We start from the raw sequence: 15,359 nt of genomic DNA on the forward strand, positions 1-15,359 counted from the left end.
TGAATAAAAGAATGTATTATTCTACTTAATTATATTTACATGTATTTTTTTCTTCAACAGTGAACGTCCAAGCGACTTAATTTTTGAACTTTTTTTATAATAAACCTCATTCATGTCGAGCAACTCAGTATCTCACAACAAAATGTTCATTAACAATATATATGATATAACGAAACACATGTACAATGTAACATGTTAAACTACATAAATAAACACGTTTGAAAAAAAAATATGATGTAAGATTATTTTGTATTTTGTAAGGGAAAATGCAACATTTTGTAAGGGCATGGACCCGTGGAGGTTGACAGATATGATTTAATAGTCTGTGGTTTGCAATAATCTGTGGTCTGTGCAACCATTTGAGACTCCTTGTGATTAAGGGCTATATAAAAAAACATGACTTGACTATAATACTAATGAAGAAATGTTACCTAGTGTTTACTATGTTTGTGTACTGTAATGCTAAATGTAATTCACCCTGGTCATCCTGAAAGGGGGATTACCACTTGTGAGGTCCCTTCTCAAGGTTTCTCTTTTTCCTCACGCTGAGGTTTTGAGTTGTTCCTTGCCCGCATGTTGGTTTAAGATCAGGTAATTGTGTCATTGTAATCCTGTGCAGTCCTTTGAGACATTTTTTTGTGATTAAGGGCTATATAAATAAATTTGACTTGACTTGACGAAATCGTGAATTTATTGTACAGTGGAACCTCGGTTTTCGACCGCCTCTCAGTTTGAACAAATCGGTTCTCGACCAAAAATTTTGAGAAATTCTTGCTTTGCTTTTCATTCAAAAAATCGGAGTTCAAACGCCGGTACGCTAGGGGCGATGCTGAGCGGCGTATGGGTGTAGATTGCTACAGGTGAAAAAAGAAGAGTAGTGCGTACAACTATTGCGTTTAAGAAAGAAATAATAGCAAAATATGAAGAAGATGTGCGAGTTTCCCTTCTTTCGAGGGAATAGAGCATGGCTTCTGCAGACCACCACAAAGGTAAGAAATTCTATTCATAAATATTTTCTTCATCCTTTAACCGCTCACCACTTGTTGTGGAGACCCGGGTGCTAAATGACGTGTAAACGACCTGATTTTTTTATTTTTACACGTTCATGTTAGCGTAATCTTTCGTACAGAATATTACGCTAGCGCGAACGTACGATTAGCCTGGGTTAGCTTCAAGTTAACGTTAATTGTAAACATCCAGGGTGTTGGAACGGATTAAAACGATTTTACATTACTTTTAATGGGAAAAACGATTTTCGGTGATCGACCAAATCGGTTTTCGAACAGGGTTCTGGAACGGATTATGGTCGAGAACCGAGGTTCCACTGTACGTGGTACTCGAGAAGAAATTAGTGTATAAAAATAAATTCCAGAGGATGACGCTATTGCACCTAAAATGTCCTTCACCCCGTAAATTCAGCAAACGAAGAAGAGCCGCGGCGCTTTGTTTACCTATTTGTGGTCTCGTTTTAATTATTTGCTAAACGCACACATTTCGTCCTATTTTAAAAAAACAGCAGGTAGCGGTGTATCTTTTGAAGCAAGGCGAGAGATACTAAAATTTGCATCGTTATTAAGCAAGGGAACTCGTACCTGTCGGCGAGGCTTGTGTTCATAATGTGTAAAGTGAGAACTCTGCGAACGTTGGTGAAGCAGCGACTGGATGTGGCCGTCGATGAAATATTTGAGCTGTTTGAAAGAATTATTGCAGAATACGAAGAGGAACTTTGTCGGACTAAAGATGAAAACGAGCAACAGCGTCAACTCCTGCAAACTGTACTCGAACCTTCTGTTCAACTTCACGAAGGTTGGATTCGTTTTTTTGTTTGTTTTGCTTCCGAAAACTGAAATAATTTATCTTGTTTTGAATATTTAGGCAGTCATGATTTTATATGTCAGATATTGACCATTTTGACTGATTGTCCACTGAAAATGACGTCATAGTTTAGCTTTGAAAAGACGAAGGAGCCGTTAATTGGTTATTAAAGGGGAAACAGTTAAATCAAGTCATGTTTATTTGTACTGTATAATAATAATAATAATAATAATAATTTCCTTTGTATTGTCATTCTTTGTAACAATGTACACAGAACGAAATGTCGATACACCTGACCCGTTGTAGCGAGTCGATGCAGCCGCAGCCAGAGGGCGCCGCCATTATACCAATTAGGTATGTCTCGGTCGAGGCGCGAACCAGCGACCTCCCAGTCTCAAAGCGGGCACACTACCATCTAGGCTACTGAGCTGTATAGCCTTTAATCACAAGGAGTCTCAAATGGCTGCACAGACCACATATTATTGCAAACTACAGACTATTATTTCACCATCCCCTGATCTAAAACCTACATGAGGGCAAGGAAAAACTTTGGGATCACTAGTAGACCAGCATTTTCAGAGCGAAGGCTCCGGACGTGTTGGTTAAATCAAGTCAAGTCATGTTGTTTTGTACTGTATAGCCCTTAATCACAAGGAGTCTCAAATGGCTGCAAAGACCACATATTATTGCAAACTACAGACTATTATGACACCATCCTCTGATCTAAAACCTACATAAGGGCAAGGAAAAACTTTGGGATCACTAGTAGACCAGCATTTTCAGAGCGAAGGCTCCGGACCGGAACATAGAAGGAAATTAAATCAGAAAGATATGAGAGAGCAATTCTTAGTTAAAATGCCCGGCTGCAGCAATTTTGTAGCAGCTGCAGTCTCTTGATTTTGGACTTTGGGAGATCGGGGAGTAGTACATTACAGTAATCAAGATGGGAAGCACAAACGCATGAATTATAATCTCCGATCAGACTTGGACAGCATAGGGTGAATTTTAGCAATGTTGCAAAGATGGAAAAAAAGCTGTTCTAGTTGTATTATTAACGTGTGTTTTGAAGGAAAGCTTGGGGTCAAATGTGACTCTTAAATTTTTGACTGAGTCACTCTGGGTGATATTACATTTGTCAATATTCAGAGCAGTTTTTGAGAACAAGTCACGGTATTTAGATGGACCAGAAATTATCATTGAGGTCTTTTCAGGCGTAAGAAGTTAAGTGACACCCATAATTTTGTCTCAGTGAGGCAGGCCTCCAAATTTCCACAGTTTAGTGGGGCAGATTCCGCTGTCGGAAGATATAGTTGAGTGTAATCTGCTTAGCAATTGAAACTGATATTATACTTGTGAATAATATCACCTAATGGAAGCATGAACCCTGCGGAACGCCACAGGTAACACTAAAGGGCTCAGATGTCATTTCACCATATTTAACACAATGCGTCCTATCTGAGAGGTATGATCTGAACCATAAGAGGACGGTTCCTCAGAGACCAATCCATTTTTCCAGCCGGTCTAGTAAGATATTATGGTCCACAGTGTCAAAGGCGGCACTAAGGTCCAGCAGCAGCAACATTGATCAAGCGCCGGAGTCCATTGCCAGTAAAGATCATTGGTTACTTTAACCAGGGCTGTCTCAGTAGAGTGATTAGCCCTGAATCCTGATTGCCTAGATTCAAAAAGATTATTCTCAGATACAAAACCATTTAGCTTCTGTGCTGCAAATTTTTCAAGTACTTTAGAAAGAAACGATAGGTTTGATAAAGGTCTGTAGTTACATAAGCTTTCTGGGTCAAGGTTGGATCATTTAAGTGTGGGTTTAATAGCAGCGGACTTAAAAGCCGCTGGAACAATACCTGAGGAGAGTGATATGTTTATAATATTTAGAACTGAAGCTCCAAGGACCCCAAAAAGACCTTTAATCAGCGAAATCGGAAGCGGGTCAAACAGGTGAGTCGTCGGTGTGGCCGTACTCACCACCTGTGTAAGATTATCAAGTGAGAGATCACTAAATCGGGGGAAAAAAAAATCCCTGGACAGCCACCATGTCACGCATCTGAAATTTCCAGACATTTGACATGTGACGTATTTACATGGTCTTTAGAAATCTCTTCCCGTATGCGTTGAATCTTCTTATTAGAGAAGACCATAAAGTCATAGGCTGAATGGATAGAACTATCTGAAATCATTTTTAATGGCAAATTCGTCCAGTCACGCGAAATCCAATGCATCAGGAATGGTGAGGTCTGCTCACTTGTTTCTCCTGGAATATTGCACCACTCACACCATGTTTCATTCTGCTCCGTCCTGCTCCAGGGTAATTATCATGTTTGCATTGAATAATTAATTATACTGCTTTGTATTTTTTGTTTTGTATAGAGGTGATGCAGGTGTTGCAAGATGATGTTTCCCCTGAGGTTCCAGCCAAAGACCCCCACATAAAAAAGGAAGAGAAAGAGCTCTGCACTATCCAGGAGAGGAAACAGCTTCAAGGCCCGGAGGTGGTAGCTGACGTCCACAAGCTTACAATAGCTGGTGTCAATATTAAGGTGGAAAAAGATGAACCTCAGTCCTCGAAGCTTCATCAAAGTCCAAGTGAGGAGAATTCAAGTCCACATGTGACCACAGAAGCCAATGAAGAAAACCATGATGCCCTCAATTTGGAAGCAGACTACTTTTTTGCTTCAACATACACAGACAACAGGACGTCACAGTCGTCCGTCACTGATCACCGTCACCGCAGTAAAAAACGTCTGAAGGCCAAAAAGAAATCCAAAGTGGATATGAATCATACGACATATGAAAACGATTATAATCGATTTAAGTGCTCTGAGTGCTGGAAAACGTTTAGCATCAGGGCACGTTTAAAAGCACACATGTTAACGCACACCGGAGAGAAACCGTTTGCATGCTTACTTTGTGGTAAAAGATTCGCTATAAAGCAGAACATGAAGCGACACATGACGACACATACCGGTGTAAAGCCGTATTCCTGTTCAATTTGTCCCAGGCGATTCTACCAAAAGTTTGAGATGAACAGACACATGCGCAGACACGCCGCTGAGAAGGAGAAGCCTCTCACATGCTCGCTATGTGGAAAACATTTTTGTCGTAGCAGTACTCTGAAAGTCCACATGAAAACACACGGGCAATAGAAACCGAGGAGCTACAATATTGTAAATTGTAATTTTGAGCAAACTTGTTTGTAGTTTAAGATGACCTTTTCCCTATATTGCATTACACAGAAAAATGCCATTTCTTCTTTTGGAAATCGAGAGCTTTGCCTTTCGGTTCAGCTCCATCTTCACTACGACGGACCGGTACAGAGTCAGCAGGACCGATGACTTTCCCCCGATCTGTCTGACGATCTCCTGTTGCATCGTACCCTCACTCATGAACAAGACTCCGAAACACGTAAACTCAACTTGGGGTAGGCCCTCATCCCCCACCTGGACAGAGCATGCCACCCTTTTCCGGCGGAAAATCATGTCTTGGAGGTGCTTATCGTCACACTCGACTGCAAGCTGCTCCAGTGAGAGCTGAGTATCACCGCTTGAGGAAGCCAACAGCACCACATCATCTGCAAAAAGTAGAGATGCAATGCTGAGGCATCCAAACCCCATCCCTGCCAAGGCTGCGCCCAGAAATTCTGTCCATTAAAGTTATGAACAGAATCAGTGACAAAGGGCAGAGCATAGGGGTCAATACGATGATTTCAAGGCTCACGATGGTGAAATAATTTTGGTCAATATCGAAAAATAAATGAACGAATTTTTCACAAAAGGTTATGAAAATAAGCTGCAGTCTCATTAATGTTTTTTTTCTTTCAGTGATATGATGCTCATCAATGACCTTTTGATTTTCTTAATGCACCTCCCGTTCCGTGCTGCAGACAAATTTTACACCGTCATATAAACATGCCATAGTAGTTTATGGGTATTTTCTATACCACAATTAAATGAATGGTGGGCAGCATGCCGGCGCAGTGGTTAGTGCGTGTGCGGCACAGTTCTGAGGTCATGAGATCGAACCTCCTGTGTGGAGTTTGCATGTTCTCCCCGTGCTTGCGTGGGTTTCCTCCGGGCACTTCGGTTTCCTCCCACATTCTAAAAACATGCATGTTAGGTTAATTGGCCGGTCCAAATTCTCCCTAGGTGTGAATGAGCGAGCGAATTGTCTGTCCCTGTGTGCCCTGCAACTGGCTGGCAACCAGTTCAGGGTGTCCCCTGCCAACTGCCCAAAGATAGCTGGGATGGGCTCCAGCACCCCCGCGACCCTACTGAGGATAAGCAGTGCAGATAATAGATGGATGGAATTAAATCAATGGCACATAGTCTTTATCTGAGCTGTCTTTTTCAATGTGCCCAGTTGAATGTATTGCAAAACTATCTTCAGCACAATCCTAAAAGACACCATATTTTAACAATATTTACTAGAATGGTGTTTGAACCCAAACACAGACCATTACTTTTTCATACCATTGATGTCAATAATAGGTCATGCATTAATGAAATATGTTTCTCTGTGTTGGGTTGAATTGAAATATAAATAATAAAACTGAAATCAAATGGATTCAGAAGATTGAAGCAATACCAAATATTCAGTAGATCTGTGGACGTTGTAAACATTACAATTGTTCCTAAGGGCATATATGTCTCCTCATCAATGCTCATCTCATGTTGGCCACTGAAGAAAAGAGTATTAGTGTGTCATTTATTGTTACAAATGTTGAATCACAAACTAACCTCTGCCCAAGGACTTAAAAGGATTCACATCTCCCCCATGACTTACATCTCTGAAAGGGAAGATGAGACAGTAATGTAGTTATTCAATAAATTTTTCTCTGGGTATAATATGAGGTCTATTTTGCCTGTCTGTTTTCAACATAAAAATACTTGACATATAAGGTGTCACGACTCATATCTAACATTAGGAACGCAGTCCATGTTACCACGTATATACCACTATCTCTCACACACACGGAACGATTATCATACAAAGTTAAAATGACTAGATTACGCTGTCCAAGGTAATCTGTTCACGTAACACAAAAGCAATATCAAGATCAAACATCAATAATGCCTAGAAGTTAAAAGTTAGCTTGACTAGTTTAGTCAAGTCATGTGTAATTGTAAATCCATTAATCACTGATTGGCTTTGCGAAAAAAAAAAACTATTACAAAGAATAAATCACCTCAGAATAAAGTTGTGCAATATTTTCTTCCAAAATGCAAACAAACTCATTCTAGCAGCCGAGTAAAAATAAATCAAGCGTGGCTGGGAGTCCAATTTTAGGGAAGTACGAAGCTAACAGGGTTGGGTAGGGTTACTTTAACTAGATTACTTTTAAATACTTTTGGATTACTCCAATACCAAATATGCTAATAAATGACAAAAGAAACTAAATATGAATAAAATTATGACTCACAACACGTGGTAAGCTTTCTCTCATGGCTTTGATCTCTTTGATCTCTGGCAAAACTAACATAAAATGCGACAGAAGCAAAATGAAAATAAATCCAAACAGCTTGCCAACATCATTTTTGCCGTTCCATGTGTTCCGTTACTCCCCAAGCCTACACAAAATGTAGTCATTTTATTCATATTTAGTTTCTTTTGTCTTTTATTAGCATATTTGGTATTGGGGTAATCCAAAAGTAATTGAAAGTAATCCAGTTTAAGTAGCCCTACCCAATTGCCGGTAACAGCGAGAATGGAGGCAGACACGGCAGTGTGGATGCCACGGTGTGAAATAAATCCCCCCCCCAAATTTTACTCAATAAAAGTTTTTTTTTGTACCACTAGGAGGCACTAAATATTACATACTGTCCCTTTAATTGTACCAAACTAGTTTTGATAATAACATCACAACAGCCACGCATATTTCCTGAAGGTGGCAGTAATGCAAACTAAAGTAGTTTGAAACCCGGAGTTAAACACACGAAGCAGAGAAAATAAAAATTAAATTATTAGGATACTGTCGTAAATTCCACTGCCTAAGCGCTCTCGTGTATTTAAAATTGATTATATTGACAGTGTAATCACCACAAGCGTTTATATAGCGTTTTGATATAAAAACGTTGAAAATTGTAACTTCCTACGGAGGTTTACCACAACAGACTACAGTGTCGTTTTAGTTAGCCTAGCTTGCTAACAAGGAGACGCGTGTTATTATACTTGCAAAGTTAAACATGTTGCGAGCTTTGGTCAAGCAGCGACTGAACCTTGCGGTCGAGGAAGTCATTGAATTGTTCGAGCGAACAATAGCAGAGTATGAGGAGCAACTTCGGCGTAGCAAAGACGAAAATGAGCGAAGACGGAATGATGTTTCCAATTCTTGTGTTCCATTGCCAAGCGCAGGTTTGTCCACTTCTTTTGCCCATTCAATTCTCAGAGTTACAATTGTCTCCATTGTCATTGATAACAACGGAATAATCATTGTTCTCATCGAGATTAGACTTGTCACTTTAGGGTAAACATGTAATAGGACTCTAAAGGCGAAAAATAAGTTTAAAAGAATGGCAAAGAAATAATACTTACAAGGCATTGCTTGGAGAATGTCCCAAATTGTACAGTCAAGTCAAGTCATTTTTATTTGTATAGCCCTTAATCACAAAGAGTCTCAAAGGGCTTCACAGGTTATTACACAGACTATTTTTTTCAGACTATTATTACACCATCCCCTGATCTGGGACCAACATGAGGGCAAGGGAAAACTCAAACACCTCAACATGAGGAAAATGAAGAGTAGAAGTGTGTTTTAAGCTTAGATTTAAACATTTCCACTTTTTGGCTCTTGGGATCACCAGAAGACCGCTCTCAGAACGAAGGCTTCGGACCGGAACATAGGGGGAAATCAGATCTGAAAGATATGAGGGAGCAAGTCCATGTATGATTTTGTATAATAGTAAGAGAATCTTGAAATCACATCTTAGGCTAACAGGGAGCCAATGCAGGTTAGCCAAAATCGGCGTGATGTGATCGGACTTTTTTGTCCTAGCTAATAGCCTCGCTGCAGCATTTTGTACTAGCTGAAGACTCTTGATTCTGGACTTCGGGAGACCGGAGAGCAGTGCATTACAGTAATCGAGACGGGAGGTAACAAATGCGTGAATTATAGTCTCCGCATCCGACTGAGACAGTATAGGACGAATTTTAGCTATGTTGCGAAGATGGAAGAAAGCGGTTCTAGTAATTTTCTTCACATGTGTTTGAAAGGACAGATAGTGGTCAAATATGACACCTAAATTTTTAACTGAGTCACTCTGTAATGTGACATTTGTCAATGTTCACAGCAGTTTTTGAGAGTAAGTGCATCAGAACAACAATGCAAAGAAACATCGTGCATTAACTTTCAGCAGCAACTTAATTCCAAAATAAGTCGATATTAAGTTAAGTAATGTTTATTTGTATATCCTCCAATCACAAGAAGTCTAAAAGGGCTGTACAGACTACAATCACACCATCTCCTGATCTCAAACCAACATGAGGGCAAGGAAATACTAAACGTCAGAATGATGAGAATGAAGAAGGGGGTGCAAACGAGGTAATCCCAGTTCCAGTATGACCAGGCTGCAATGGATGGTGTAAGGGCATCAATAGACGAATACTTATTACAATTGTTATTTAATTATTATTATGTTATTACATTACTACTAGAAATATATAGATACCCTTTTTTCTGTACATAGGTAAGGTATATATTTTTCAAAGTCTCATCAGTGGTTTAAGGGGGTGATAACCCTTGGAACTAAACTGTTGCTAAGCTTGTTAGTACTCATTTTAAGGTTCTTGTGGGGCCTACCAGAAATCCGGAGGTCAAAGAGGTGGCTGGGGTGAGAGGAGTTCTTAATAATGTTGTTGGCTCTGTTGCAATATCACAAGTCGGCAATGTCTTTTAGACTGAGAAGAGAGCAGAAATAATTTACGTGGCTGTGTTGATCGATTCTGTATGTTTTTTTCTGCTCTTGAAAGATATCTCCAACACGCCTCAGTGGTACCAATTATTGCTGTTGCATCAATAAGTTGTGTTTGATGGTCAACCAACTCAAATTAACTGCTAGGATGCCAAATTTTGAAAAGGCTGCCATATTTGAGATTCAGATATTGAGCATTTGTAGTTTTAGTAGTTAGCCCTAAGATCTGCACTAAAATATTTTTAACATAACCCATCCAGCAGACTTATTAACAGCAAAGCTGATAAGTTGTTTATAAATTGTATTATCATTTGATGTTTTTGTAGTGAATTTTTTATTCATCCTTTCATTTCAGAATGAAAGTTAAAAATCAAATCAAGTAGACAATTAAAATAACAACAAAAGCGGACTGTGAAACAGCCAAAACGTATCGTGGTCCTACCCCTTTATGAGATTTGATACTTTCCATATCTAGTACATCCAAAACAAATAAAATGATAATAAATAAGTAAAAATGTGATTGGTCTTTAGATGCAAAACTCCTACGGAAATGACCACAATTTAGTCAGAGAACATTTTAAAGAGGATATATTAAGGATCAAATTATGTTAATGTCTAGATAAGTTTTAACATACTAAAATCAACATGTGCACTTTTATGTTTAGATAACAATTTGGTATAAGTGTATAATGTGAATTTAATTTAAAAAGTTTGAATGTAATTTTCAACTGAGAGTGAAGAACATGTCCCTCCATAATGAATGAATGAATGAATTAAACCTTATTTCAAACATGAGAAAAACAAAACAAGTCAAAAAAACAAAAACGGTAAGGGCTGTTTTAAATACAATCCAAATGCTAACACAAACCCCCCAAAAAAGAGTTTATTTGAGCGCTTCAAAGATAGACACGTACATGACGCGCAATGCAGCTTGACAGGCTGCAATGATTTCAGCCGGAAGATGGTGTCAGCAAGTAGATATTTTAAATTTACAGACACCACCTTTAATTTAAGGGCAGGATGGGCTTAAATACAAAGAAAAACGCTAGATGAAAAATAACGTTAAACAAAACAAAAATATGAACTATGCAGCGTCAAAAATACTCGACTGCCTTGTAATGAATGGTTCAGTCCATTCGATTCCTAGCATCCTACACGGTTGCACTTGGTTAAGTACATCTTTTTTTAATTGCCCTCACAGCCAGGTCTTGGAGTCTTGTTTTTGGACAGTTGTCCTTTGAAACCAGGTATGGAGCCAGGGTAATGCAGCTGCTTTTTGGAATTGTATGGCAAATCTGAATAACTGCCTTCAGAGTTGGAAACATTGCAATAGCCAGGAGAGTGTACACGGATAGTGTGTCTTCGATGGCACCTGACTTCCTCTTGCTCTTGAGAAAGTTTTTTGTAACCAACTATTTCTGCTGCTGTCCGGAGCCTTCACTCTGAAAATGCTGGCCTTCTAGTGATCCCAAGAGCCAAGAAGAGATCATCACATTCGAGAGCGCTGCCCATTCTGGCCCCGATGCTCTGGAATGCTCTGCCCTCTCAGATCTGATCTGCAACCTCAGTGGAACTGTTTAAATCTAGGCTTAAATAGACTTATATTCTATAGCTTATGAATTACCTGAATTCATTCAATATCTGTTTATTGTTTGTTAATGCTACATCTATTGCAGCCTGGTCATCCTGGAAGGGGGAGTACCTCGTGCAGTCCCTTCTCAAAAGGTCATCCTTTTGATTTTATTTCATATTAAACCTTAATTAGTTTATATTTTATCTTTATTGTGATACCAGGCTGCATCATCCATTGCAGCCTATTCCTCCTGGAAGGGGGATTACCTCATGTGTGGTCGGTGAGTTCAATGTTTCTTCATTTTCCTCATGCTTAGGTTTTTGAGTTTTTCCTTGCCCTCATGTAGGTTTTAGATCAGATTGTGTAAAATAATTTGTAGTTTACAGTAGTCTGTGGTCTGTGAAGCCCTTTGAGACTCATTGTGTTTAAGGGCTTTACAAATAAACATGACTTGTTAAAGTAACATTGTCTGAAAAGGAATAGGAAGAAGCATATGCTTATTTCGTCCTACCCCTTCAACTTTACTTTACAGTACTTCCTTTCGACTTCGACTTGATATTTGTTTTTAAATAATTGTTCTGCAATTTGAACCCCAAGTGCAATCGAACAATGAACAAATGATCCTTGCTTAGCTATTGAAATAAACTACATTCTACTACATTGCAACCACTTCTTGAATTCTGTTGGTACATAAATGCCGATGTGCTTTTTCCATGTGTTATCCAGACACGCATCAAGGTGAATATCAAGAAAGTCTTCCCTCTAATCGGAGGGGGGATCCAGCTAAGTATCCCCACATTAAAGAAGAAGAGGAGGTCATGTGGGGCAATCAGACCGGGGAAAAGGTTCCGGGGCTTAATGAGGTAGAAGTCAAAGAGTTCATGTGGACCTGCATCTCTGTCAAGAGTGAAGATAATGGTCAGTCCTCACAGATTCATCACACTGAAAGAGAGGAGTCGAATCAAGAGATGATAAAAGCTACCAAAGAGCATGAAGCTCTATTAACAGATATGGACCAAATGATGTCATGCTCATCCAACACTAATCACAAAAAATCTTTGATTACTAAAAAGTCAAAAGTGACGCATCACGGCAACAGCAAGCAGTTTGACTGCCCTAAATGCAAAAAAAGTTTTACGAACAAAAGCCTTCTTAAAACCCACATGGTAACGCACAGCGGGGAGAAACCTTTCAAATGCACAGTTTGCAAGAAGGGATTCTCATTGAGACACCATATAAAGAGACACATGCGTGTGCACACGGTCAGGAAAGAGGTTTTCCCCTGCATGATTTGTGACGAAAAATTTAAAGATGAGGCAGCCTTGAGGGAACACATTAGCTTGCACACTGGTGAGACCCCTTTGACCTCAAACAACTCAAGTCAACTGATTGCAGGAGATGACTATGCACCTCTATCGTATCAGGACTATGAGATGACGCTATCCTCCGACACCGATCATACCGACAACGCCAAAGAGCCTTTAAAAAAGAAAAATGGGAAACCAGAGGCCAATATGCTGTATCATGGCGAAACTAAACTATACATTTGCTCAGGGTGTGGCAAAACATTCTCTAATAAAAGCGTGTTACGCAGTCACCTGGTGACGCACACCGGAGAGAAACCTTTCGCTTGCCCCGTTTGCACCAAAAGGTTCTCCTTCAAGCAGAATATGAGGAGACACATGTCCATACACACAGGTGAGAAACCTCATTCGTGCTCACTTTGCAATAAAAAATTCTACGAGAAGTTTGAAATGAAGCGGCACATGCTCACTCACACGTCCCAGAAGCCTTTCCGGTGCTCTGTCTGCGCCAAAAGCTTCTCCCGCAGCTCGCATTTCCAATCGCACTCGGAAAAGCATGCGGCAGAGAAACCGTCCACCTCAAGCAGCCCCATTCAACATGTTCCGACAAAACGCAGTGAAGAGCTTCACTCACCAACAGAGGACTTCGCACCACTGTCGGACTCGGATGTGATGATGTGTCAGGTAACCGATGTTGAGTGCAGCAATGACTCAAAAGAACAGCCAGACGCGCTTAAGAACTCCGACGGTGACATGATGCTTCTCATCCACGGCAAGCTATTCAGATGTTCCTTGTGTCAGAAAACATTCTCAGCCAAAAACACTCTAAAAACGCACATGTTGACGCATACTGGCGAGAAACCGTTCGCCTGCTCGGTTTGCAACAGACGCTTCTCCATCAAGCAAAACATGAGGAGACACATGGCAATACACACGGGAGACAAACCGTACTCCTGCTCCATTTGCAGCAAACGATTCTACGTGGAGTTTGAAATGAAACGACACAAGCAGAGACACTCCAAAAACCCTTCTCGTATTCGCTCTGCGACAAAAGTTTCTTCACAAGCTTTCTAACAATGGACATGAGTGCGCGCACACATCGGAGAAACCCTTTCATGGGTCATGTGTGCTAAACATTTTTCACTAATGTTGTATTTCATTAGAACACACATCGATGAGAAATATTTCCTGTGTTTCATTCGAAAGCTTCACAGGAGTAGATTGCCTTATTGTGCACAAGAGAGCGCACGAATGGATTACTTCTGCCTCCAATAGCCCTAATCAGTTAAGGGAAGCAGAGGTTGTTAAAGAACAAGTGGACAATTTGGTACCAATGTCAGTTATGGATGATGTCATCCCTCAGTGTTCTGACACAGAAAACATCGACCCAGCTGAGGACACTGGAGATGTTTACGGATGCTGCAAGCAGTAACGTGCAAAATTATAATGTTTACAACGTGCACAGATCTACTGACTATTTGGTATTGCTTCAATCTTCTGAATCCATTTGATTTCAGTTTTATTTATATTTCAATTCAACCCAACACAGAGAAACATATTTCATTTATGCAAAACCTATTATCAATGGTATGAAAAAAAGCCCTCAAAGTTAAAAATGACTATTGTAAAAATTGTAACTACTCAAATATTTAAAAAAATATATTTAAATACTATTTTCATAAAATTGCCATAAATATTCTCCAGGAAAAAAAATTCCTATGAACAATACATTTCAAAGAAATCGAGCTACGCAAAAAAAAAAAGCTTTCAAAATAACTTGAATTTACTGGAAAAAATAAATTATTTTCATGGGTTTATTATTCAATGTAAATAAAAATTGGTGGGTTGTTTATTGTGTTTTTTTAAACATGGCTCCTTTGTGTTAATTGCTTTTGATTTTGCAAAATTAAGTCTTTGTTTTTACCAAATTGTTTACATTAAACTAATAGTGTGTCAACAAATGGAAATGGTTCCTTGTTAGCCATTAATTGAATCAAAAAGATCAAGTTGTTTAAATTTCTATACTTCGAATGCTTTTTCCTTCCCGCTTACATTTATAGCTGGGTTGTAACACCATTGTGATCAATGGTGTCACAACCCAGCTCTAAATAAGAGCTGGAGACAAACAGTTCCTTGAAATTTTTATTACTGTATATTCTGGGCATAAATAAGCCACAAAACAATGGCTGCTGTCAGGGCCGGAGTAGGCCCCTTTTTCAGCCCAGGAGTTTTATACCCAAAGCCAGCCCACTTAGCACTGATCTTCCGTTCGAGGATCTCCACAGTTGATAGCGGTACTGCATAGACCAAGAGAGGCCACAAGACTCGGGGAAAAATAGAATGCTGGTAGATCCAGTCTTTAAATCTACCAGGCAGGCCACACTTGTCCACCTTGGTGAGCCACATTCCCAGTTGTTTACCAGACTCTTGGATAACAGCAGAGTCTTTCGGAGTTGAGTCAAAGAGTTTTCCCAGGCTCTTAACTGGTTGTTGCGAAATGGTTCGGATCTCAGTTCCAGAGATCAAAATCCTGAACTTAATACCCCTCCCCTCTTCAGAACCATGGATCTTGACTTTAAGGGCTTGAAGCTCATCCTCGCCCATGTTATGAGTCTCTACAAACCCTGCAGGACCCATCTGCTCTCAGGGACAGATGTTGTGGTGATGGTAAGTCATCCATATATGCTCTTATGGGAGGCTGGCGAACACCTGATCTGGCTAGTGGCCCTCTACATACCCTGCTAT

The 15,359-nt window shown here is 39.8% G+C and overlaps 1 protein-coding gene across 1 annotated transcript; it reads left to right on the forward strand.

Moving 5' to 3' along the window:
• The first annotated feature begins 1,414 nt into the window (after window positions 1-1,414).
• LOC148355524 (uncharacterized) lies at window positions 1,415-13,919 on the forward strand. The gene is given in 6 exon segments (XM_088350233.1): window positions 1,415-1,806; window positions 4,201-4,973; window positions 5,067-5,141; window positions 7,980-8,181; window positions 12,037-13,633; window positions 13,635-13,919. Coding segments are annotated over 6 exon segments (2,964 nt in total). The 5' UTR covers window positions 1,415-1,616; the 3' UTR covers window positions 13,762-13,919.
• Window positions 13,920-15,359: the final 1,440 nt, after the last annotated feature.

Source organism: Urocampus carinirostris, chromosome 12 (genome assembly GCF_059441175.1).
Source record: "Urocampus carinirostris isolate Australia breed hairy pipefish chromosome 12, RoL_Ucar_1.0, whole genome shotgun sequence".
Classification (NCBI taxonomy): Eukaryota; Metazoa; Chordata; class Actinopteri; order Syngnathiformes; family Syngnathidae; genus Urocampus; species Urocampus carinirostris.